At 36.5% G+C, this 26,193-nt stretch overlaps 1 protein-coding gene across 1 annotated transcript in view; it reads right to left on the bottom strand.

Moving 5' to 3' along the window:
- CHD9 (chromodomain helicase DNA binding protein 9) overlaps nt 1-26,193 on the bottom strand; it is a 352,905-nt gene that overhangs the window by 146,787 nt on the left and 179,925 nt on the right. Inside the window, 1 exon segment of the mRNA XM_014587776.2 lies at nt 3,469-3,800. Coding sequence (XP_014443262.1) covers nt 3,469-3,800 — 332 coding nt within the window.

The raw sequence follows: 26,193 nt of genomic DNA, 5'->3' as shown, positions 1-26,193 counted from the left end.
ACTAGCAAGCAGAGGCAGTACTCTTTTTCTTTAGACTATTCTTTCTAGTTTATATAAAATCACATCTATGTGTTAAATAAACACCACTTTGACTATACATTAATGATAAATTAATGTTTATAAACCTAGTAACTTCTAAAATTTATATTTTATACTGTTGGTGGTTAAGTTGCAGCCTATAGCTTTCAAATGATCTGATGTCAATATGACCAATAGCTCAATTATTCTAAAATTAGTAGAAAAAGAAGTTTGTTTGTCTTAAGAGATTTTTGCTATAGGGAACATGTACTCACTGGAGACACAGAGAGAGACACAGAGAGAAATGAGAAATCACTCTCCACCCTGGGGGTAGGGGTGGCTATGCCACAATCTCTTCTCCATTCTCCTCTCAGAATTTTGGGCACACACATACCCATGTCTGGCATAAGTTTCTAACTGCTGGATCTGGGACTCGAACCACAGTCTATCATGGGGAATCTAGCACCTTAACCACTACGCCACCTGCTGGCCCCCAAAAATAAGATTTTAAGAAGGAAATGTTTAATATATCATAAAATGCTGCTAGCTGAAAGGATACAACTAAACTTTAACTTCACACAAAAACTGAAAACAGTACATTTAAATTATGTTCAGCGGCTTATTGAAAGGCACAGGAAGAAAATGTTTTAAGTGGCTAATACTGGCACTCTGGATTGTATATTAATTTCATTTATTCCAACCATGCCTTCTCTTCCAATATGACCAAAATTTTTGTCTTTGGGTAATACAGATGATCAAGATAGTGTTTACTCTGACAGCTTAATAATATGTAGGCAAAGTTCAGTTTTACAAGTTTGTCTGCAACTTATACATTCCTCTGCCAAAAATGCCTTTATGCTCAATAGGTAGCTTGCTTGTTTGGGGTGTATGTACACTTTTAGACATAATTTCCAGTACAATTCTCACTTATTTTCTGTTTTCTAGAGATTATGTGTAAAAAAATGCACTAAGTTGATCAATACAGTGCAATATAAAAATAATTTGTTGTGCATAATCTACCCATTTTTATTTTTCTGAGAGAAAGACAGCATGAGGAAAAAGGAGTAAGAGAGGAAGAAACAGAGAAAGAGAGGTTATTCTGTTTTGTTTTTACAGGGTTTCACTATATTATAACCTCCTGGCCCCAGTCTCTTAGTCAGCTAGAACCATAGGCATGTGCCACACTGCCTAGCACACTTAGGTTAGGACAGGAACTGAACCATGCATCCCACACAACCTCATCTACCACACCGTAGCATCCACTTATGCCCCTGCAGCTGGCCGGGTGGGGGGCAGGGTGTGATGGAGTGGGGGGTCTCTCTTTTTTTTTTTTTTTTTTTTGAAGAGAGATGTTTGCTATAGGGAGCATGTACTCACCAGAGAGAAAGACAGAAAGCAAGAAATCACCCCTGGTCCCCCGGGGGTGGGGGGGGTGGATGGCTATGCTGTAATCCCTTCTCCTCCATTCTTCTCTTAGGATTTTGAGTATCATGCATATGCACCAGGCATGAGTTTTAAGTCACCAGGTCTGGGACTTAAACCACAGTTACCTATGTGGGAGTCCGATAACATAACCATCACACCATCTGCTGGTTCCCCCAAATCTACTTTCTTTTCTTTTTTTCTGAAAGAGAGATTTTTGCTATAGGACCTGTGCGCTCACCAGACACACAGAGAGACAGAAAAAGAGAAATCACCCCCTAGGGGGATGTCCATGCCAAAATCCCTTCTCTTCCATCTCCTCTTGGCATTTTGGAGATACATGCCTGGAGTGAGTTTTAAGTCGCCGGGGCCAAGATTCAAACTGAGGTTGACTGTGGGAATTTAGCGACATAATCATTACGCTACCTGTTGGTCCCAAAACTACCTACTTCTAACAAGTAAGTTCTATACTATAATGTTCATACTCTCTTCCACACTAATTCACATTTTTTCAGAATCCATGTTTCTACTTCCTCACCTCGGTAGACCATATACTAATAAGAATTCATGTTTTTAATTATTTTGAAATTTTCTTCAATTGCCTTTTCTAAAACCAGATTCATTTCTAATATCCTTTACCTCTAGCTGCCCCCTCTACTTAAAACAAATAATAATTACAACTTTTGAAATGTATCTACCTGTTCTTTTTGAGATATGCATCGCTTTCCAAAATGTTACTCACCCAAATAGTACAGTACTCTGAACATATCTCTGAATAAGCTGAAACTAGGATACTTTAATTATGTTACCTTTTTAGTACAGGGAAAATTAAATGTGGAGTTTTCTAAACTTGTTTTAGAATTTTGGAAATTTAAGATATTTTCATACCAAAAACCTTTTAAAAATAAAAGAAGTAGGACTCTAACTTTTGACTTTCATTTTAGCTGTCTGCAAATAAAATACAAAATGAACAATAATACTTACTGATCTATTATAACAAGAGAGTCTATATTATTAAATGGTTTAGACTGCATAGTATCAACTGAATAATTTAGTTTGGTGGTTGCATTTAAAATGCCAATAATCCAGTTGGTTTACAAAATTCTTTTAGTCCTAAATATCTGCATAGTGAACAAGTAATTTCTTACACAAACAAAGATTTTCACAAGGAAATTTTTCTTTATTGCGTATTTTTTGTAAAAAAGAGAACTTACATTAAGTACTTTAGGTACAATTCCACATAAAAATCCTTAAAAAAATGACCAAATAATGAAAAACAATTTTAATTATGTTGACTTTCTGTGTTACCCTTGCATGCTTATAAATGAACATACATATAAACGATAATACATATATTTTTTGAAAATATATCAGATAAGTAAATAAAAATACATATGATTAGTGAATCCTCCTAGACCAATTCTTTAACCTTACAAGTCTCCTGGAGCATTAATCCTTATGTGGCCTCTTTATTACATAAAGTAAATTAGAGACTGTATGGGAATAAATCAGTATGAGCCAGGAGCTGCTTTTTGTTAATTTTTATGGTGTTAGTTTTCTTGCAATTCTATTCAGTCCAAAGTTGTGAGTTTTTGATAAATATATTGTACTTCATGTTTCCAAACAATTAGATGCCCAGTAAGGCACAAGTACAACTAAGAAGTAAAGAAATCTTACAAAGAATTTCAATGTACATTCTGTAAAGAAAGTAAATTTTGGAACTGGTACACCTTGTAGATTTTATTTAGTTTATTTTCTTCCCTCTTCTGTTTCATATACTGAAACTTCCTATTTTAAGTTCCTTTTTATAATATTAATGTACAAAAAGCTACGAGCATAGGACAATAACATTTAGGAGATCCTGAAATATTACCTAATTAATTCTAAAGGAAATAAAGTACACATAGTCTCTAGCAATTTAAAACTCTAATATGAGAGTAAATATATCACACTCAAATCCAAAGCAGATTAGACAGGTTGCACACTTTAACAAAAACTGAAAAGATATTAAATTAATAACTAACTTACCCAATTTTTGTCTTCTCTTTTAACTTAGAACAAGTTTTTGTTTTTTTGCTGTCTTTGTCCTTTGGCTTGGATTTCATCCGTCTACCTTTCTTTTCCTCTCTTCCTTCAACTGAAGCACTAGGAAAGTTTTCGGGGCTCATTACTCGTGGAATATTGCGTTCCCCACGCTCCTTTGCTTTTGCTATGGCCTCTGATATTATACGATTAGCTTTTTCTTGCTTGCTTTCTGATTCCACCTTTTTTCTCTGCTTCTTCTCAGACATGACTCTCACCTGGGTATTCTGCAACTTAGTATATGTCCCAGAACCATCGCTCTTCTTGGAAGATGGAGGCTGGAAGAAACAAAATATTTTTTATAAAATACACCACAGTACATAAAACAACTAATATAAATATCTGGAAATTTAAAATTAAGCTTAAGTAGAAGTAAAATTACATGAGCAACCATGTGAGTACTACAACAAATATATAATTAAGACATTTTGCTTACTAGAAATTAGTATAGGTAGAAACAGCTCAACTCCTATTTTTAAAAATGAAGGTTAAAAGAGGATAACATAGATTCTTTGATATTTTCATAGCATTCTAGGTTAGTAAATATAGATTTTGTCCTGTGAATATAGTTGATTCAAATCTTATTGTGTGAATATTCTGTGTGTTTGGAATAAAAGTCTTTTCTTTCCTCTGTATTCCCAAACTCTGAAAATTATTAATAAATTTAAAATAATGATTTTAACTTAGAATGACTACTCCTTACAGTTTATTATAAATTTTAGAAAAATAAAGCCTCTGCTTTCAGCCCAGAACTAGAACCTAAAATCATTTCAATGCAGCAACATTGCTCGTTAGTAAACAGACATTCTCAAACTTAAAATTAGAGAAAGTTTTAGTTTTCCCATGAAAGAGTTAAACAAGGATTTTTTTTCTCTCTTTCCATATCATAATTATTTTGCTCAAGCATTTCGGGAAAGAAACAAGTCATACTTTCACATTAAAATTATTAATACTTTAGCAATATCACAGGAAGCAGATCAAGAGCATTTTTAAAAGAAATTCCTCTTTAAACACGCATTCATCTACTATACTTAGATCACAGTTTTGTTACGTTCTTACCCGTAAACATGCCTCTGACTATAGCAAAGGAAAAAACCAACAGGAATTTCCAAACACATTTTCATGCTGATTCCAGTGTGTTTCACTGGTTATCTTTTCTATACCTGCCTCATCAAAGGTTTCATAGCAGTGCTACAGCACTGGGAAAGGAAGGAGGGTTTAGAATCACTCGCAAAAATGCCACCTTAAGGCCTACAGGCTATAACAAATAACCAAGACTCCAGAAAACAGCAACAAGCTCAAGATGGCGATGCAGTACGACTCCCGCAGCAGCAGCCAGTAATAAGGAAGGTTATTCAATCCCATTAGCCTTTTAGCCCAACGAACCCCTCCTCCTCCCACTCATTCAGGCTTTCACTTACCCTTCCTCTTGGCCTCTTCACTGAAGACATTTTTGGCGTCAGACAAAGGCTTGCCCTCTGCTTTTTCACCACCCCAGGCAGTGCTCAAGAAAAAAGCATTGAAAGAAGATTCCTAAATGGCCTATTTAGCAAGCTGCAACCAAGAGATGCACAACCCTCCACAAATACACATTTTGATTTATCAACACATTTCTGCCTTGGCAAGTTGATATCTACTGCTCTTCCTATTTAGGTATAATAAAGGCTATCAACCCTCCTAAAACGCTGAGTTTCCTCAATAGCTGTAAGCAGATAGCCAGATTCCAACAAAGCACAGAAAGAAATGAATGCACAAAGCATCAAAATGCATCAGCATGAATATTAGAGATGTCGTTAAAAATACTGACTCCTTCTGCGGAAGTAGGCCAGCAGATGGTGCTACCAGTTATTATTCCATTAGACTCTGCAATTTAACCCCCAATGGACTGTTCTTCCCTCCATGTAGTACATTAACTCTCGCTCTGCCATTTTCTGCAATAAAGTTTTTAAATATATATATAAACTAAAACTGGGAAAAAGGCTTTATAGGGCAATCAATATTTTAAAAATAAAAATCCAGCACAACTTACTGGAGAAAAATAATTTTCTTCTATCATACTCTAAAATATTTAAAAGGTAAAATAGCTGAGGGTGAGGAAAGGGTTAAAGAGGTCATGCAAATGAACACATAACAAGTGACTTCTCTTTAAGAAATAAGATAAGGTCTCTTATGATTTCTTTTAACAAAAAGCTAACTTATTTTAAAAATAGAAAAATGAAGCTATGTTCATTTAAATTCTAAAAAGGAACTTAAGATTTTGAAATGAACAAATTAGAGTTAATGATAAAAAATTACTATCTATATTAATAGTAAATGTTCATCATCTTAATCTGGATGGATATATTAATTTATTTCTCTGAAATAAAAAACTCATAAAATCTTTCTGACTTTTAATCCTTGTGCTCTATTTTAACTGAAAGTTTTTCTAAGTATTCAGATAAAATTTTAGATTTAGCTCTATGCTAAAAAGAATTAGGTCCACTTGAATTTAGCCACTTGTACAACTTTTTTCTTACAAAAAATTAAGACTATTTCAGTAAGTAGTACCCATAAATATCTAAAATAAAATCTGACTGCTTAAAAACTCATGTTTATCAATACAATTTTTTTCAGTTCGTCTCAATGAACCATCTGAAATCACTACTAAAGAACAGTGTTTTGTTTGTTTGATTTCTGCGTATTGTTTAAGGCACCAAAGGGTCTCAAAACAGAGAAGGTCTCAAACAGAGAAACAACACTGTTTGAACAATGTTCTAGAAAGACGAATCCAGACAGCATGGGAAGTGAGTAAAAAGCAAAGGACCACTAAAGGCAAGGAAAAGGATCTGACTGACCTGAAAGGTCATTGATGTAAATATTATAATAATACTGAGAGCTAACACTTACTGAGTTCTAAGCGCCAGACGTTATTGTAAGCAATTTACATGTAATAATTAATTTAATATGGAACAATAATTGAGTAACAAGAGTGAAGTTATAAATAAATGAGCTGTTCTTTAAGCAGCATTACAAAATGAAAGACGGAAACTCAATTACAGAAATCACAATGACAGCAATAATAAGTTAAAACTTTGTGCTCACTCTGCCAGTCATCATTTCCTCATATTCCATATATACTGACTCAAGTCTTCAAAACCGTTAGATACATACTATTATTATTATTTAGATGAGGACACAGTGAAGTGACTTGCTCAAGATCATGCTGGTACTGTGTGATGAAACAAGGATTAAAAGATAAGATGGGGGGTCAGCAGATGGCATGGTGGTTAAAGGCACTGAATTCCCACATGGGTGACTAGGGTTCAAGTCCTGAACCTGTTGGCTTGCTTTCTCACTTTCTCTCTCTTCTCTGGTCAAATTAAAATGAAAAAGTATATAAGTTAAATAAAATAATTCTTAAAAAAAAAAAAGATAAGATGGCCTTAGTATGGAGATTATCCTTACTACACTAGGTGACTTCAAAAAGTTCATGGAAAAATGGAATTAAGGTGCACACATATTTGTGGTACAAAACAAAAAATCTGAAATCCATGCATACTTTTTTTATAATAAGCATTTTCCTTGCACTTTTGGAGCACCCCCCATTTTATAAAACAATTAGTTCAAACACCATAATTTACAGATTAATTTCAAGGCAAAAATAAGCGACTTTATTGAAATTGCAGAGATACTAGTAAAAAACAAAACAAACAAACAAAAAAAACAAGGAAGAAATTTGCTTTTTTTCTAGTGCCTGCCCCAAACTGAACAAATCAATGAAATAGGGTGGGGCATGGTTGAACAGCAGGAGGAATAGGAACGTTTTACATAAAGTACTAGTACAGCGAATGTAAAATAGAAAACCTAGTTGAGAAGGGATGTATGTTGGGGATTTCAAAAATTTCATGGATAATGAAAGTTTATTTGGGTGCTAGTAAATTTTAAAATCAACACATAGCTTTTTCATAAGACATATATTCCACGAACTTTTTGAAGATCCTGTGTCTGCATGTGATAAGTTCAATTCTTTTCCTACTGAGTTTGGAAAGGAGAACCTTAGCAATTGGAAAGTTAGGACTAGATCCAGTGAAGAGAGGTCAGGCCTGGAATATAAAATGCGGATTCCCTCGCTGTTTTGCCCTTAAGTCAATGACATGCTCCATTCACAGAATGTAGGAGGATTTTCAAAATACCTCACTTCTCCAATAAAGCTTTTCAATAGATTGTATTACCTGGCTCAAAATCCCAATTGTTTAATAATCAATTTTAAGAGTAAACAGTAATCTGTGATCAAATATACAATCTGCTACTAGAATACATAGTGTTTTAAAACTATATTCTCAGGACCAGCAATTGGCATAAAGGCTATGTCGTTGTATTCCCGTATAGTCAACCGTGGTTCGAGTCCTGGACCTGGTGGCCTGAACTCATGCCGGGCGCAAGTGCGTGCGTGCCCAAGATCCTGAGAGGAAAATGAAGGAGAAGGGATTGCGGTGTGGCCATCCCCCTGGGAGTGATTTCTCGCTTTATGTCTCTGTCTCTCTTTCTGGGAAGCACACACACGCCCTATAGCATAAACCTCTAAAAAAAAAACAAAAACAAAAACAAAACAAAACAAACCAAAAAAAAAACACCAAGAACCATGTCAGTCATTTCCCTTTTTTTCTAAAGAGAAATTTTTGCTATAGGGCGCCTATCCTTGCCAGACAGAGACAGAGACAGGAAGCAAGAAATCACCCCCTGGGAGGATGGCCACACTGCAATCCCTTGTCCTCTATTCTCTTCTTGGGATCTTGGGCACACACACACAAGTACATGGTGTGTGTTCTAAGTCGCCAGGTCCAGGATTCAAACTGCAGTCAACTACAAGGGAGTCCAGCGACTTAACCATTATGCCATCTTTGGTCCCAGTCATTTCCCAATCTACACATACATACAACAAACATACATTATGGTTTTTCTGTCCCTTTTCCTTTATCTGTTTAGTCATCAAATTCTGTTAAATCTATTTAATTATATATATATTTTTTCTTCTCAATCCTCATAGCTCCTATTATATTAACTCCTAACTTGAATTTTAGTTATGTAGAAGAATGTCTTTATCTGTAGGATACCTACTAAACATTTGGGAGTGCTGAAGCATCGGATTTACAACATACTGTCAAAAGAAGTATGGAAAAGAATTTCTTTTCATGATACTTGCAATTTTTCTTTGCGTTCATGGTAGTTTCAAAAAAACAAGTTATTTAAATATTTAAAATAAGGGCCAGCAGATGGCATGGCGATTAAGGTACTGGACTTCCCACATGGTCAACTGTGCTTCACATCCTGAACCTGGTGGCTTGAAAATCATGCCAGGCACATGCGAGTGCATGCCCAAAATCACAAGAGGAGAGCAAAGGAGAAGGGACTATAGTGTGGCCATCCCTCCCCTTTCGGGGGTGTGATCTCTCACTTTTCCTCTCACTATGTATCTCTGTCTCTCTCCAGTGAGCCCTTATGCCCTATGGCAAACACCTTGAAAAAAATGTAAAATAAAGTCATAGGCCCTGTACTCCAAGAACATTTATGTAAAATGAATAATAAAAAAGATACACATTAATATCACATCCAAATATTCATAAAATAAAAAATCATAGTGAAACAGATAACCTATGTAATATATTACCATGACAGCAACTAGAATGAATGTATAGAAGACCTGGATATCTTATTTAAGTGTTGAGGAAACTTAAGGATTTGCAGTCTAAGTATTTTTCAAACCATGGGACATAACCTAATAGCAAGACATGATCAAAAAAATGTAGTGGGTCCTAACTAGCATTAAAAAATCAAATACTGGGACCAGCAGTTAGCGTAATGGCTATGTCGCTGGACTCCCACGTAGTCGACTGCGGTTCGAGTCCCAGACCCGGTGGCTTAAACTCACGCCAGGCACATGTGCGTGTGTGCCCAAGATCCGGAGAGGAGAATGGAGGAGAAGGGATTGCGGCGTGGCCAAATTCCCTGGGGGTGATTTCTCACTTTCTATCTCTCTGTCTCTCTGTCTGTCTGGCGAGCACACGCGCCCTATAGCAAAAAAAAAAAAAAAAAAATCAAATACTTGGGCCAGTTCCATGGCCAAATGAAGAGTTCAAGACTTGGACCCAGCATGTACCTGTGTCTCCAAAATCCCAAAAGGGAGGAGAGATAGAGAAGTGATTGTGGCTTGACTATTCCCCATGAGGTGCTCTTTCTCCTATCCCTCTCCCCACCTCTGATGAGTGCACACACACTCCAACAAAAGGCAAAAAAACAAAGGCAACAGAGTGGAAGAGAATGGTGTCTGACCCTTTTGGATATACTTCATGCTTCCTGTGAAATTAGGAAATTTTCATACCACCTATTACTACCTTTTCCTTTATGAGAGAAAGAAACAAAGAGATTTAGGCAAAAAAATCAAAAGATTTTAAAATACATTCTAGTGTAGACTTTCTAGTAGATTTTCCTCTTGGTGCAATAATTTTCTCATCTAGTCACCTACCCATATTACAGGACTCATCCATTTCAGATGTTCTAGCTGTATACAAATAAGTAAAATGACTGAATTACTAGTACATGGACATAAGTGGAAATAATAAATTTCCAAAGAGAGAAGGGAAAAATGACCACATGGCTATCCTATTGTGGACAGAAGTCTGACTACTTTTCCTATTTTTCCAAAATCTTTTCAAAAGGGGTCTGGGGAAGTCTTGCTCACAAACATTAACAGACCATTTATTTTCTATTGACAGGATTCTTCCTATCTCCTGTTCCTGGCATAGTATCTTTGAGATGTATATTTCAACCGATTACAGTGTATTCTTTTGCTTATTTCTTCCCAAGAAGCGGTACTTCCCTTTTCCTTAAGATGTAGATTAAGCCGTTCTTTAACTAAGACAGGAATCTTCCCTTCCAATTGCCAAACAAGAATTTGTGGAACCCACCTATAACCTACAAGCCTCCCCCGCCCCTGCTTCTACATGTCCCGCCTTTTTGGGCCAGACCAATGGGAAATCTTTTAATTAAATGTAGTCTGTCAATCTCAAAAGCAAATAAAAGGAACCTCTGTACATGATCACCCCGAGAAAAGGCATGTATGCCTCTTCTCCGGGCCTAGGTCACTCACAGTTGGCTTGGAAATAAACCGCATTAATTATTAATTATTAATTTTACAGTTGGTTATATTTTTTCTGTCGACACTATCTTTTGGGTCACTGGAAAAGTCATGATGTATTTTTCTATTAAAAAATGATGACCCAATATCTATTTATCTATCTAAAATAAATAGGTTCTAATTTACTTTTTTTTTTTTAATGGCCAGAGAACATGGATACTTGCCAGAGCATGAGAGGGAGGAAGCACTTCCTAATGAGACGTGGTCACTCCACAATCTCTGCTACGAGATGAGCCCTACTTGAAATATTTTTAGAACAATATGAAGGAATAGAGGCCTCAAATAATGAAGTACATGTAAGTCCTTACTAAAAATAAAACACAGAACCAGGGATTTTTAAAAACATGATATAAATGCATTGTAGCTAAAAATTTTCCAACCTTTATCAAGAGAGAAGGAGGGGGACCAGCAGTTAGTGTAATGGCTATGTCGCTGGACTCCCACATGGTCGACCGTGGTTCGCGTCCCGGACCGGTGGCTTAAACTCATGCCGGGCGCGTGTGCTTATGCACCCAAGATCCCGAGAGGAGAATGGAGGAGAAGGGATTGCGGCGTGGCCATCCCCCCTGGGGGGTGATTTCTTGCTTTCTGTCTCTCTCTGTCTGTCTGGCGAGTGCACGCGCCCTATAGCAAAAACCTCTCAAAAAAAAAAAAAAAAAAGAGAGAAGGAGATGGCCTAAGGGACTAGGTGGATGCAGGTCTAATGAAAAAAATATATATAAAATATAAGGAGACTTCAAAAAGCTGGTGGAAGGACCATCAGATAGTATAATGGTTACATCACTGGACTCACACATAGTCAATCACAGTTCAAGTCCCAGACCTGCCAGCTTAAAACTCATTCAAGACACTGTCTGAGTACACTGTTTTAAGTCGTGAGAATAAAACAATACAGAAGAGAGAAAAGGTTCATTTCCTAATGTAGTTAGGTAAGCAAATAGGAAAAAGTATAAGGTAAGGGTAATGGCTATGCAGAGAATGAAAATAGTTTTTAGTAGGTTTTGTGACTCCTGATAGCAAACTATTGAAACCAGAGTTTGCAGTTGGTGTAAGAAAATAAAAAGAGTCTGGTAAGAAAATAAAGACATCCTTGGGACCAGCAGTTGGCGTAATGGCGGTTCGCGTCCCGGACCCGGTGGCTTAAAACTCATGTCAGGTGCGTGTGCGTGTGTGCCCAAGATCCCGAGAGGAGAATGGAGAAGGGCTCGTGGTGTGGCCATCCCCCCTGGGGGGGATTTCTCGCTTTCTATCTGTCTGTCTGTCTCTCTCTCTCTGTCTGGCGAGCGCACGTGCCCTATAGCAAAAACTTCTCCAGAAAAAAAAAAAAAGAAAATAAAGACATCCTAATCTGCTAACTATCTTCAAATGTTAGCTTCAATGAATAAGATGGTCAAATTTTAGAAGATTTATAAAAGAATAAAAACTAGTACTAACAATGTTTCCATTTTATCAAAGGCTTATCTATATGATATCTGGGCTGAGAAAACTGCTTCCTTAAATATTCCTAGGCAAAAGTCTAAGAAAAGACTATATATAGAAACTATCTATGTGACAAGACTCAATATTACTCTGAATTAAAATGAAAAATCAGTCATGTTTGACTTAAGAAAAAAAGAATGCAAGGAGAGGAACTACATGACAGCTCACTTAAAATATCACATAGAAAAGGGATTACTTTTCAAAAAAAAAAAGTTTGATTTCTTACACAAATACCGAATGTCTATAATGAGTCAGGTACTACCTGAGTGTTACAAAAGTAAATATATAGTTTCTTATCAAAATAAATTTATAACCTGTTAGAATTATCGTGAAGAGTTGAAATGCAGAGAGGATCACGGTTACAGGATTTATCATCACTATGCTCCTCCCATTTAGCATCCTATACCCAACACATTACTCATATTGCTTCAGAAAGCCATAAAAAATGGAAATACAGGGAAGAGCACTATAGAATAAGTCCATAGGTGAAGAGTAGATACCCTTGAGAAAACAAAATAGGATACCTGGGAAGGAAGAGGATTTCTGTAATTCTAGTCACCGATAGAGCACGAACAAAAAAAAATGCTAGAGAGATTATTCATGAGTGGATTAAACTAAATAGCTTATTTAGTCTTAACCAATTGCGAGATTTTAAGATTCCTCAAAAAAGAGTGTAGGCGTTTTAAGTCATTGAGAACATCCAAATAAGTTATCTTCTCTAACAGCATAGTAAAGTCTCAACTGAAAATATGTCATAGTAACACAAGGAGACTTAAAGAAATCCATAGAAAAATGAAATTAAAATACAAGTTTATTTTGGTGCAAAAATTTTTTAGACTCTATGTATAGTTTTGTGTTGTCTTGTTTTAAAAAAATACACAAGATTCTATGAACTTTTTGAAGATCCCTTGTATAAAGCACACTAAAGTCTTCTGGGATACGTATTTTCTACTCAACCTCAATGAACATACATAAGGCAGATCACCAAAATACCCATTTTCTATGCAAAGAGTGTTACTAAAACTCTACTATGATTATAAACAGAACACAAGATTAGAGATAACAACATGTGTGGAGTGTCTAATGGTTTACAGAGGATTTCAATCTTTATTATTTCATTTAATTCTCCCATTTCCCAGGAAATGGCTCTAGTTGTGGTGATGGCAATTGTTATTCCCATTATAAAATGGAGACAATGATCTTAGACAAATCCTTTAAACTTCCTTTTTACTAGTCTACCAATGTCTCTCAATCTTTTCTCTTTTTTACTTCTTTTTCATAGGGTTAACACATTACCACTGTAAAAGATCTCAATATTTATATATCTAATTGGTAGTGAAGTGGCACATTTTAGTTTGATAAATTCCCTCTGAGATTCTGATTGGAGAAGAGCATTTTTCCTGCCACCAATTATGGTAAGTCTTCATTCCACACTTTTCTTCTGAAGCAAACACATTATTAGCCCAAAAATCTCAAACTTAAAAAAAAAAAGGAATCTATGAGCAAAAATAACTTAATTTCAATGGAAATGAATCATATAATAGTTTAGTTTGGTTCAGAAGTTCTAAAGTTGACCCACAATTTATAAAACATTTCAATCCTAAATTGAATTTTATCATTGTTTTTAAAATTTCAGACATCGGGACCAGAAGTTGATGTAATGGCTATGTTGCTGGACTCCCATGTAGTCGACTGCAGTTTGAGTTCCAGACCCAGTGGCGTGAACTCACGCTGGGCACTTGTGTGTACATGCCCAAGATCCCGAGAGGAGAATGGAGAAGGGACTGTGGCATGGCCATCGCCCAGGGGGTGATTTCTTGCTTTCTGTCTGTCTCTCTCTTTCTGGCAAGTGCACAGCGCCCTGTAGCAAAAACCTCTCCTCAAAAGAAATAATATTAAAATAAAATTTCAGACATGGATCCTGAACGTCAGCTGTGAAATATTGCTATCAGGGACTTAAATAAAGATTTTCTGCTGAGACTTCCCACTCCACACTCATTTGTAGAAAGGAACAAATCCAGACACATCGTCACATGGACACTGAACTTCAGCTGTGAAATACTGCTTTCAGGGACTTAAAAATGAAGATTTTCTTCTGAGACTTCCCCTTCCACACTCATTTATACTACACACTAAGTGTCCATAGACAGGTCCGAGTGAACAGGATCTAAACATGTGAAGATGATTAGGGTCAGAATTTTCCTCTATTCCCACTGATTCTGATGCATTAAGAGTGAAAACAGAACAGAAGAGAGATTGCAGATCACCTTGAAATTCAAGAATCAGGGAGAAACGCACAATCCATCAGATGACTAGAAATCACCGCAGGGTCACAAATATGGAAAAACAAGAAAATACCTCTCCTCCAAGGAAAAATAATAACTCCTCTTCATTCTCAGACAGTTCAATGAAATGCATGAAAATGTCAGATAAAGAATTTATAATTTTCATGGTGACAAACGTCACAGAGACTAAAGAGAAGAGAGACAATCAACTGCCAAAGAGACAAAGGAAAGAAGCTGACAAGCTCCAAGAGGTGAGGAAATTATTGCAAGATCTAAAGAAAATAATAACTCCTCTTCATTCTCAGACAGTTCAATGAAATGCATGAAAATGTCAGATAAAGAATTTATAATTTTCATGGTGACAAACGTCACAGAGACTAAAGAGAAGAGAGACAATCAACTGCCAAAGAGACAAAGGAAAGAAGCTGACAAGCTCCAAGAGGTGAGGAAATTATTGCAAGATCTAAAGAAGGAAATTTACACTATAAAAAATAATCAAATGGACCTGTTAGAGATGAAGACTATAATACAGGAAGACAAAACTTCCCTTGAAAGTATTAAAAGCAGACTAGATCATACAAAAAATCAAATCTCAGATGTAGAAGAGAGAATCGCTAGCCTAGAAAAATCCACCACAAAGACTGAGAAAATTGCCCCCCAAAATGCGAATAATATACGAGAAATACTAGATACCATCAAACGTCCAAACATCTGGGTAACTGGTATTCTAGAAGGCAAAGATACTCTTAAGGGCATTGACAGTCTATTCCATGAAATCCTGCAATGAAACTTTCCAAACCCAGTGAGTCATTTAAAGATCCAGTCCCAAGAAACACAAAAGATCTCCAATAGAATCAATCCAAGATGATCTTCTCCAAGACACATTACAGCCAGATTGACCAAAACCACAGACAAAGACAAGATACTAAGACTGGCAAGAGAGGAACGTCAAGTTACCTACAAAGGATATCCCCTCAGGCTGGCAGCAGACCTCTCATCAGAAACAATGTGAGTGAGGAAAGAATGGGAAAATATGTTCAAAATGTTAAGGGAAAAGCAATTTCAACCAAGAATACTGTACCTGGCAAGATTATCCTTCATACGGGAAGAAAAAACAAGAATATTCTCAGATAAACAAAATCTGAAAGAATTTACCAGTACCAGAACAGATCTGTAAGAAGTTCTGCAGGGAGAGCTATACCAGGAAAATTAAATACAGACATACAGAAATAAGAGTTCAAAAACTGAGAAAATGGTTAACTTAATCGTGGTGCCAAGTCTGGAGCTGAATATTATATTCCAGAATATTATCGGAAACTTTGACCACAATAGTAGATTAAGTATATGAGACTGAACTGGTGAAATAGAATTTTATGACTTTTGACTAAAACATTGCTAATTTTCTTCTAGGTTTTGTTTCCAGTTTTAAGGATTTTTGTGCTGTCTTCAGCTGCACATAGGTTCATGCACCTACTATTTGAACAGAATCCTAACCTATTTACTGGCTTTAAGTTTTAAGCATAGTTCCTCAGCATTTCTTTGATTTATTAAAGCTAAAACTGCTTTTCTTGGGATTAAAAAATATAGTAAAAAATACATAATTAATGACTAGTAAGCTATATATATAGCATCAGCTAGGTGCTACCTTATAGTATATTCATTCTACTCAGACGTGTATTCATAGTTATATATGTATCAGCTGAGCTTGCTATTGAAAATAGTTAGATTATTTAAGAAATTCTGTAAGTCAACAAAATGTGTAGGGGGGAAAGGAATGGAAAACAACTGGAAAACTGACATAGTGTGGGAGGAGGGTGGGAAATGGCAGAGGATAAGAAATGAAAACTAGAAATGGAAAATTACTGATGATAACATGTATGATTAAGCCAGTACGCAGTATATTCTGGATGGGAAATCACATTTTGTATCCTGTGACAATGTTCAGTGAATGAATGTGTAAATTAAAAACAAAAAAATTTAAAAATTAAAAAAAAAATACTTCACGGTATGAAGAGTGATTGATTGATTTCTCTAACAAGTACTGTTGAATGCTTAATATAGTTGAGTCTTTCCAGTTCTCATTATTTTCTTTGTCACTTATTTATATTAAGGCTCTTATGCTTATAATCAAATAGGCTGGTTTTTAAAATGAGGTTTTCCAGTATCTACCAAGCTGAACACTTACTCTAGTCAAAATTCTAAGTTGAAACCCTAATGACTTATGTTCCTATATAAACCCTGCCCTTTGGGACCAGCAGTTAGCGTAATGGCTGTCACTGGACTCCCACGTAGTTGACCGCAGTTCGCGTCCCGGACCCGGTGGCTTAAAACTCAAGCTGGGCGCGCGTGTGTGCGTGCCCAAGATCCCGAGAGGAGAATGGAGGAGAAGGGATTGTGGCGTGACCATCCCCCCCTGGGGGGTGATTTCTCACTTTCTGTCTCTCTGTCTCTGTCTGTCTGGCAAGCACATGTGCCCTATGGCAAAAAACCTCTCAAAAAAAAAAAAAAAAAAAAAAAAAAAACCCTGCCCTTTGAATGTAGGTAGGCCAAAACTGAAAATGATGGAGTATTACAGTGTATGTAGCAAAAGTTAAAGGACTTTACAAATGTAATTAGGTCTAAATTAGTCTTTGAGTTAATCAAAGGAAGATGAACTAAGGGTGAACCTGATCCAATCAGATGAAAATATGTATACAATTTCATTTATATAACGTTCTTGAAATGACAAAACTATAGAGATGAAGAATAGATTAGTGGGGGCCACAGGGGCTATGGATGGAAGAGTAGGGAAGGAGAGAACTACGTATAAGTATAAAAGGGCAAACTCAGGAATCCTTTGGTAAAATTATTCTGTATCTTCACTGTAGTGGTGAACACATTAACCTATAGAGGTGATGAAATTTCATATAAATAAATACACATATACACACAAGTGAAAGAATGTAAAGCTAGAGAATACAAATTAGATTGGTGGATTGTAATTTAATTTCTTGGATGTGATATAGTACTACAGTTTTGTAAGATGCAACCATTTGTTGAGATAATGGGTAAAAAGGTATCAGGATATCCCTGTATTATTTCTTTTTTAAAAAAACTTTTAAAATAGCAAGTATTTATGGAGTACTTGCAACATGTCAGGTCTTTTAATTCTCAATCCTCGCAGTAATTCTTTTTTTGTTGTTGTTAAAATTTTTGCTACAGAACACATGTGTTTGCAGAGAGAGGGAGAAACAAAGTGAGAAAGCATTTCCCAGGGAAGATGGCAGTGGTATAGCCCTTTCTCCACTCTCTTCTCAGGGTTTTGGGGATGCATGCATACATACATGGATGGGTATGTTTTTAAAACCACCTAATCTGGGACTCAAACTGCACAGTTGACCATATGAGATCCAGCTACCTTAACCACCATGCAGCCAGCTGGCTCTCTCTGTATTGTTTCTTGTAATTAATTGTATGTAAATTAGCAATCAGCTCAAATTTTTTAAAAAGTGGAAAAAGAAAAAGTTAAAAAAATAATATAAAAAATGAGGGGCCAACCTCTTCAGAATGGAAGAAAACTGATCACAACATGGCCATCCTGCCTGGAAGGTGATTTCTCACTTTCCCTCTCTCTCTCCTTCCTTCTCTTTGGTGAGTCCATGTTCCCTATAGTGAATTCTTAAAAATAGTGCTTTTTGGGGGACCAGCTGGTGGCGTGGTGATTAAGGTGCTGGACACTCCCGTATGACCAACCATGGTTCAAGTCCCAGACCTGGTGACTTCCATTCTCACTTTCCTTCTTTCTATGTGTCTTTCTCTGATCAAATGAAAAGAAATGAATGAATAAATAAAATAAAAAATAAATAACTCTTTAAAAAATAGTCTTGTTTTGTTTTTTTAAAAAGAGCTCAGAAGACACTCTCCTCCTAGTCTTGAAGAAACAACTGCTCTGAGTTCTACAGCTGCAAAAAAATGCATTTTGTCAACAATCCTGAGAGCCTAAAAGAGGACCCCGAGCCTCGGATGAGATGCTATAGCCCCTGTTGATACTTTGGTCATAGTCTTGTGAGAACTTGAGAAGAGAGCCTATCTAAGCTGCATACAGATATATAAAGAAACTATGAGATAACAAATGAGTGCTGTTGTATGCCAATAAGTATGTGGTAATTTCTTACTACACAGGGTTAGAAAACCAATACACTCATATGTTTGTGATTAAACAATTCTACTCTTGAATATATACCCAAAGTAAATACAAAGATGGATAACACACAAAATTAATCTTTAAAATTTTAAGTGAGAATGGTGGTTTCCCTTGGGGTGAGGGAAAGAAGTGACTAGAAGGAGGCCTGAGAAAGATTCTGTTGTAGCTTCTAAGATGGTGATACTGTTTGTTGTCCCCCTCTCTTATTTTCTTTTTTTTTTTTTTTCTCAATTTATTTGCCAAAGGCTAACCCCCTGCAATCCCTCTCCTCCATTTCTCCATCACATCAACATCCAAAACATCCACACATACATGCCCTGTGTGCTTTTCAAATCACTAGGGCTAGGCTTCCAAAGAGTTGGCCATGTGGAATCCAACTTCCTTAATCACCAGGTCATGTGGAATCTAGCCCCTTAATTGTAGGCCATGAGGCTCCCTTAATCACAGGACCAGCCTTAATTCTTTTTTTCTTAATTTTTAAATTTTTAATTATTATTATTTATACATTCAATTGCTATACATTATTTAGATTGTAAAGAGACTTTTACCCAGTATAATACACATCTCAGTGCAGTTGAGAATACTATACAGATCCTTATCAACAGATAACTGTATCTGTGTCCCACAAATCTCTCTCCATTTTTCCCCAATTTCCCTTCCTGCACTCTTCCCCTCTCACACTCTCCTTCAACTTTGTCTCTAGTGTCCATAACAATGCCTAATGCTTTTATATCCTCTAGTTTTTCAGTCTCTACCATAGAGTGTGTACAGTCTGTATATGTTAAGTGGAAACATACAGTGCCTCTCTTTCATAGCCTGACTTGATTCACTCAGAAACAAATCTTCCACATTAGTCCACTTTCTATCAAGTTCCAAGGACTTGTTGTTTTTTATGGCTGAATAATATTCCATGGAATATATGTGCCACATTTTTTCAATCTATTCATCCGATGGTGGACATCTGGGTTGGTTCCATGTCTTAGCAATCATGAACAGTGCTGCTATAAATATAGTTGTACAAATACTTTTCCAACTGAGCGTTCTCCTGTCCTTTGGGTAGATAGCCAAGAGCGGAACTGCCGAATCATATGGTAGTTCTATTTGATGATCTTTGAGGAATCTCCATATTTTTTCCACAGTCCTGCCTTAATTCTTATATTTTCTATATGTATGTTATAATCCAATGAAATTCATATTTAAAGATAACTCAAATTGGAGGCTATTATTTAACCTTATTAGTACCATTAACCTGAGTAAAACAACAATTTATCACATCTAGGAATTTAAGAGAAAAAACTGACTGTTCTCTTAATGCATTGATATCTTCACACTGAAAACAAATTATTTTTTAAAATTATATTAGCAGGTGGGAACCAGCAGTTAGCGTAATGGCTATGTCGCTGGACTCCCACGTAGTCGACCGCGGTTCGCGTCTCGGACCGGGTGGCTTAAATCTCACGCCGGGCGCGTGTGCGTGCGTGCGTGCCCAAGATCCCGAGAGGAGAATGGAGGAGAAGGGATTGTGGCGTGACCATCCCCCCCTGGGGGGTGATTTCTCACTTTCTGTCTCTATGTCTCTGTCTGTCTGGCGAGTGCACGCGCCCTATAGCGAAAACCTCTCAAAAGAAAAAAAAATTATATTAGCAGGGGGCCAGCAAGTAGTGTGGTGGTTAAGGGCTGGACTCTCACATGGCCAACTGCAGGTCCCATCCCAGATCTGGTCCCTTGAAAAATAATGCCAGGTGCATATATGTGTGTGCCCAGAATATAGGGAGGGAAATGAAGGAGAAGGAAGTGCAGTGTGGCCATCCACCTGTGGGGAGATTTTTGGCTTTCCCTCTCTCTAGCTCTCTCTGTCTGGCAATCATACACATCCCATGACAAAAACTTAAAAATAAATAAATATATTATTTTTAAAAATTATAATAAATGCATGGCATTTATTTTTCAATTTTTAAAAATATTTATTTATTAAACCTTATTTATCCATTCATTTATTTATAATTTGACCAGAGAGAGACAAAGAGAGAGAGAGAATGTGAGAAAGCAAGCCACCACATCTGGGACTCGAACTGTGGTTGGCCATGAGGGAGTGCCCAGTGCCTTAATCATCACACTATCCGCTGGTTCCCAACAGTGTAATATTTAAATGATTTTCATTTAGAAACAAAACAGTAAAGGAGAACTAGTGTTTTCAGGGAAAAAAGAAAAATGAAGATTTTCTACTGATAATTCAGCTTCCAGCCCACAAACTCCAGTGGTAGGAAACCCCTCAAGACTTCTCACTGTCTCTAGCTTTATCTCTCTCTGCCTCTGTCTCTGTCTTCTCATTTTTTTGTAGTTTTTCCTTTAAAAAATTTTTAAGGTAAAGTATTTTCTCAGCTTTCCCCTCTCTTGCTCTCACCTAGGAGAGGCAAGGAGCAGGCCTTCAGAAGAAGATACCTTCATGGCTCCTGAGAACTAATTTTCTACTTTTTGTTTTTAAAAAATAAATAAATAAATAATTTTTAAAAGATTTTTTCCCCTTCTTTCGTTGTTGTTTCTCTCTGTGTGTTTCTTTTTCTTTTTCTTTTTACTCATCTCTTTGCTCTTCAATCTCCATTCACTGTGTTTCTAGACAGATCTAAGGGAACTATAGCCAAACATCCAAATACTATTAGGGTTAACATGTTACTCTATATCTACTCAGTCTGCCATGCAAAAGGATCAAAACAGAACAGCAAAGAGATTCCAGATCACCTCTTTCTGCACGCTCCTAAATGCTCAGATTGAACTCAAGTTTAGGAAGAAACATGCCATCCATCAGATGACTAGAAATCACCACAGGACCACAAGAAATATGGGAAAGGAAGCAAATCCCTCTCCTCCGAGGGAAAAGAATAGCTCCTCTTCATCCACAGACAGTTCAATGGAAATCATGGAAATGTCTGATAAAGAATTTAGAATATTCATAATGGCGAAGCTAACAGAAATAGAAAATAGCAATGAACTGCAGAAGAGAAAGGAGGTGACGAGTTCCAGGAGGTGAGGAAATTCTTGCAAGATCTATAAGAGTAATTACGCACTTTAAAAAAATAATCAAATGGACCTGTTAGAGATGAAGGCTATAATACAGGAAGTCAAAATCTCCCTTAAAAGTATTAAAAGTAGACTAGATCATACAGAAAATAGAATCTCAGATGTAGAAGAGAAAATTGCTGGCCTAGAAAAATCTACCACGAAGACTGAGAAAATGGCCCCCAAAAATGAGAATATATGAGAAATACTAGATGCCATCAAACGTCCAAACATCTGGATAAATGGTATCCTAGAAGGTGAGCAGACTCATAAGGGCATTGATAATGTATTCCATGAAATCCTGTAAGAAAACTTTCCAAACCTAGAGAGCATTCAAAGATCCAGTCCCAAGAAATACAAAGGACTCCAAATAGAATCAACCCAAGAAGATCTTCTCCAAGACACATTACAGCCAAATTGAACAAAACCAGTGTCCTATAGCAAAAACCTTTCCAAAAAAAAAAAATAAATAAAAGGCACTGGACTTCCACATGAGCAACTATGGTTCAAGTCCTGGACCTGATGGCTTGCTCTCTCACTTTCTCTCTCTTTCTGTGTCTTGCTTTGATCATACTGGAAAAAAATAATAAATAAAGTTAAAAAAAAAATTCTTAAAAAAAAAAAAGGAAAATGACCAAGTTAATCATAGGAACAAGCCTGGAGTTGAATATTGTATCCCAGAATTTAACCAGGAAGATCGAACCACAACAAAAGATAGATTAAGTCATGAGAGTGAGCTGGTGAAACAGAACTTTTGACAAAAATATTGCTAATTTTCTTCTAGACTTTGTTGTCCAGTTTTAAAGATTTTTGTCCTGTCTTGAGCTGTCAATAAGTTCATATACCTACTATTTGAACAGAATTTTAACCTGTTTCCTGGCTTTGAGTTTTAAGCAAAGTTCCTTAGCATTTCTTTGATTTATTAAAGTTAAAACTGATTTTCTTGAAATTACCAGCTGAATTTGCTACTGAAAGTAGTTAGATTATTTAAGAAATTGTGTGATCAATAAAATGTGAGGAGGCTGCGACCAGCAGTTAGTGTAATGGGTATGTCGCTGGACTCCCACGTAGTCGACTGTGGTTTGAGTACCGGACCCGGTGGCTTAAAACTCATGGTGGGCACATGTGTGTGCGTGCCCAAGATTCCGAGAGGAGAATGGAGGAGAAGGGATTGCGACATGGCCATCCCCCCCCTGGGGGGGTGATTTCTTGCTTTCTCTCTCTCTGTCTGTCTGGCAAGCACACGCACCCTATAGCGAAAACCTCTCCAAAAATAAATAAATAAATAAAAATAAAATGTGAGGAGGAAAGGAATGGAAGACAATTGTAAACACAAGAGATAGTGCGAGAAGAGGGTGGGATAGGGCAGAGGGTCAGAAATAAGGGTTAAAAAAAAATATATATATGTAACTAGAAATGGAAAATAATTGACAATAACATGCATGATTAAGCCACTATGCAGTATATTCTGGATGGGAAATCACACTTTGTAAGCTGTGATGATGCTTAGGGAATGAATGTAAATTAATTAATTAAAAAAAAATGTTTCAGGAAAAAGCACAAGAACTTTTTCTTGAAATTAAAAAAAAAATGCATTGGGACCAGCAGGTGGCATGGTGGTTAAGGTGCTGGACACTCCCACATGGCTGACCACAGTTCAAGTCCTGGACCTGGTAGCTTGCTTTCTAACTTTCTCTCTCTCTCTGGTCAAATTAAAATAGATGAATGAATAAATAAAATAAAATAAATCTTTAAAAAAATGCATTAAAAATACCTATTTGATGACTGCAATAAGCTATATAGCCCCAGCTAGGTGCTACTTTATAGTATGTTCGTTCTACTCACTGAGCTTTATGCCTAAAGTCAGACTTGTGTTCATGGATAAGTATGTATCACCTGTGCTTGCTATAGAAAATATTTAGATTAATTAAGAGCTTTAGTGAATTAATAAAATGGAGGGGGAGGCATAGAAAGCAACCATGGATACCAGAGACAGTGTGGTAGGAGGGTGGGAGATGGCAGAAGGTGAGAGGTAGGGAATCAAGGATGGAAAAAAAAGCAAAATATACAGGAAACAAGAAATGAAAATTATTTGTTGACGATAACACATATGTTGATGTACTTGATTGAGCCAATATACAGTGTATTCTGGATGGAAAATCTCATTTTGTATGCTATAATGATGTATAGTAAATGGATATAAATAAATAAATTTAAATTTAAAAAAGAAACAAAACAGTAAAAGAGAAATGTGATAGCACACATTTCCTGCAAATCAAGAGAAATATACAAAATGATGACAGGGGCTTAAAAGGCACCAATGTTATTAGTGATTAGAAGAGAAAGAAATAAAATTTTCAAGTCAAAATCACGACACAATGTGAATGTGAAGAAACTAAAAAAGAATGTTTAACTCTTTAACAATTATAAGTCTTTATGTCCCTAAATAACATGGCTGTCATCTCTCTCAACTACTTTTCCAATTCTCAATACTTTATATTCTAGCAATATTAACAACCTACATTCACTTTTTTAAAAGATGTATTTAATTTGGTTATTATTGTTATTATTATTATTTAAAATTTGCTATACAGCATGTGTGCTCATGAGAAACACACACACACACACACACACACACACACAGAAGGATGAAAAGTGAGAAGAAAGCAAATCATTAGGTCTAGGACTCAAACCACAGTTGTCCACGTGAGAGTCAAATGCCCCAATTACCACCCCACCTGCTGGTCCCTCTACTTTCAGCTTTTAAGACATATTATAATAAAAACTTGGAATTTACTGTTCCATTTTTATAGAGTACCTTTTCTTGAAAAGGTAGCCTAAAAAATGTCTATTCAAAAATTCACTTTGGGATATCCTTTCCTTTTTACTATGTGTAATTTTACTATTATGTTTACTATAGTATATATATATAAGCCAAGGTCATATTCAGTTTGTACCTCTAAAATTCAGTAAGCGTTTAGCAGAGTTTCATTATCTGTACAATGAGGATTATTGTACTATCTAACCTAACAGGGTTGCTGTGAATTTAAATGAGATAATTCAAAGATTTTAGAACAGTGTCTGATATTTACGCATTCAATAATTTTTTGAGGGCAGTTAAAATTTACTGAGAAAATTGCGTAACTATTACTAATTCAACTATCTGGTATGTACGTCTTTTTTTCTTATGCATGATTTTGTACATATGGCTATTTTTCTTTTTATTATTATTATTGCTACTACTTATACATTCAATCGCTATACGTCATTTAGTTTGTAAAGAGACTTTACCCAGCATGATATACACCTCGGTCCTGCCCAGTTGAGAATACTATACACATCATCATCAACAGGTAATAAACATTATCTGTGTCCCACAAATGCCTTCCTCTCTATTCTCTCCCCCATATTTCCTTTCCTACACTCTTCCCCTCTCCAAAACTCTTTCCACTTTGTCCCTAGCATCCATAACAATTTTTAATGTTTTTATGTCCTTCAGTCCTTCAGTCTCTACCATAGTGTGGACAGTTGGTGTATGTTAAATGTCTGTTTCATAGTCTGACTTGCTTCACTCAGCAATAAATCTTTCACATTCATCTACTTTCTATCAAAGGCCAGGGTCTTGTTGTTTTTTATGGCTGAACAGTATTCCATGGAGCATATTGCCACACTTTTTCAACCTATTCATCCATTTATGGACATTTGGGTTGGTTCCATATCTTAGCAATTGTGAATAATGCCGTAGTAAATACAGATGTGCAAGTGCTTTTCCAACTAGCCTTCTCCTACCTTTGGGTCGATGCCCAGGAGTGGAATTGATGAATCATATGGTAGTTCTATTTAAAGGTTTTTGAGGAATTGCCATATTGTTCTCCATAGTGGTTGGGACAATTTACATTCCCACCAACAATGTAGGAGAGTTCCCCTTTCACCACATTCCCACCAGCACTTATTATTTTTGGTTTTTTAATCTTAGCTATTTAGGTAGTACCTCATTATGCCTCAGATAAGGACTGGTAATCAGTAAATGTTAATTCCTGTGATTAGGATTACATTCTGGAGCCTGCAGATGACATGGTGCTTCAGGCACTGGACTCCCACAAGGCAAACCACAGTTTCTGTCCCGGAAAATCACACTAGGTGCATGTGCATGCATGTCCAAAATCCCAGGATGAGAAGGGACTGTGGCATGGTCATCTTCTGGTGGGGTGGAAGGGGGCGTGATTTCTCACTTTTCCTCTTACTGTCTCTGTCTTTCCAGTGAGCACATGTGCCCTATGGCAAAACAAACAAACAAAACAAAACCTTAAAAAAAAGAAAAGAAATGGGGACCAGCAGTTAGCGTAATGGCTATGTCTCTGGACTCCCACATAGTCGACCACGGTTCAAGTCCTGGACCCGGTGGCTTAAACTCACACCAGGTGCATGTGCGTGCGTGCGTGCCCAAGATCCCAAGAGGAGAATGGAGGAGAAGGGATTGCGGCGTGGCCATC

This window comes from Tupaia chinensis, unplaced genomic scaffold (genome assembly GCF_000334495.1).
Source record: "Tupaia chinensis unplaced genomic scaffold, TupChi_1.0 Scaffold000235_1, whole genome shotgun sequence".
Lineage (NCBI taxonomy): Eukaryota > Metazoa > Chordata > Mammalia > Scandentia > Tupaiidae > Tupaia > Tupaia belangeri.
The sequence above is the reverse complement of the archived record's forward strand: the minus strand, read 5'-3'. Positions and strand labels throughout refer to the sequence as shown.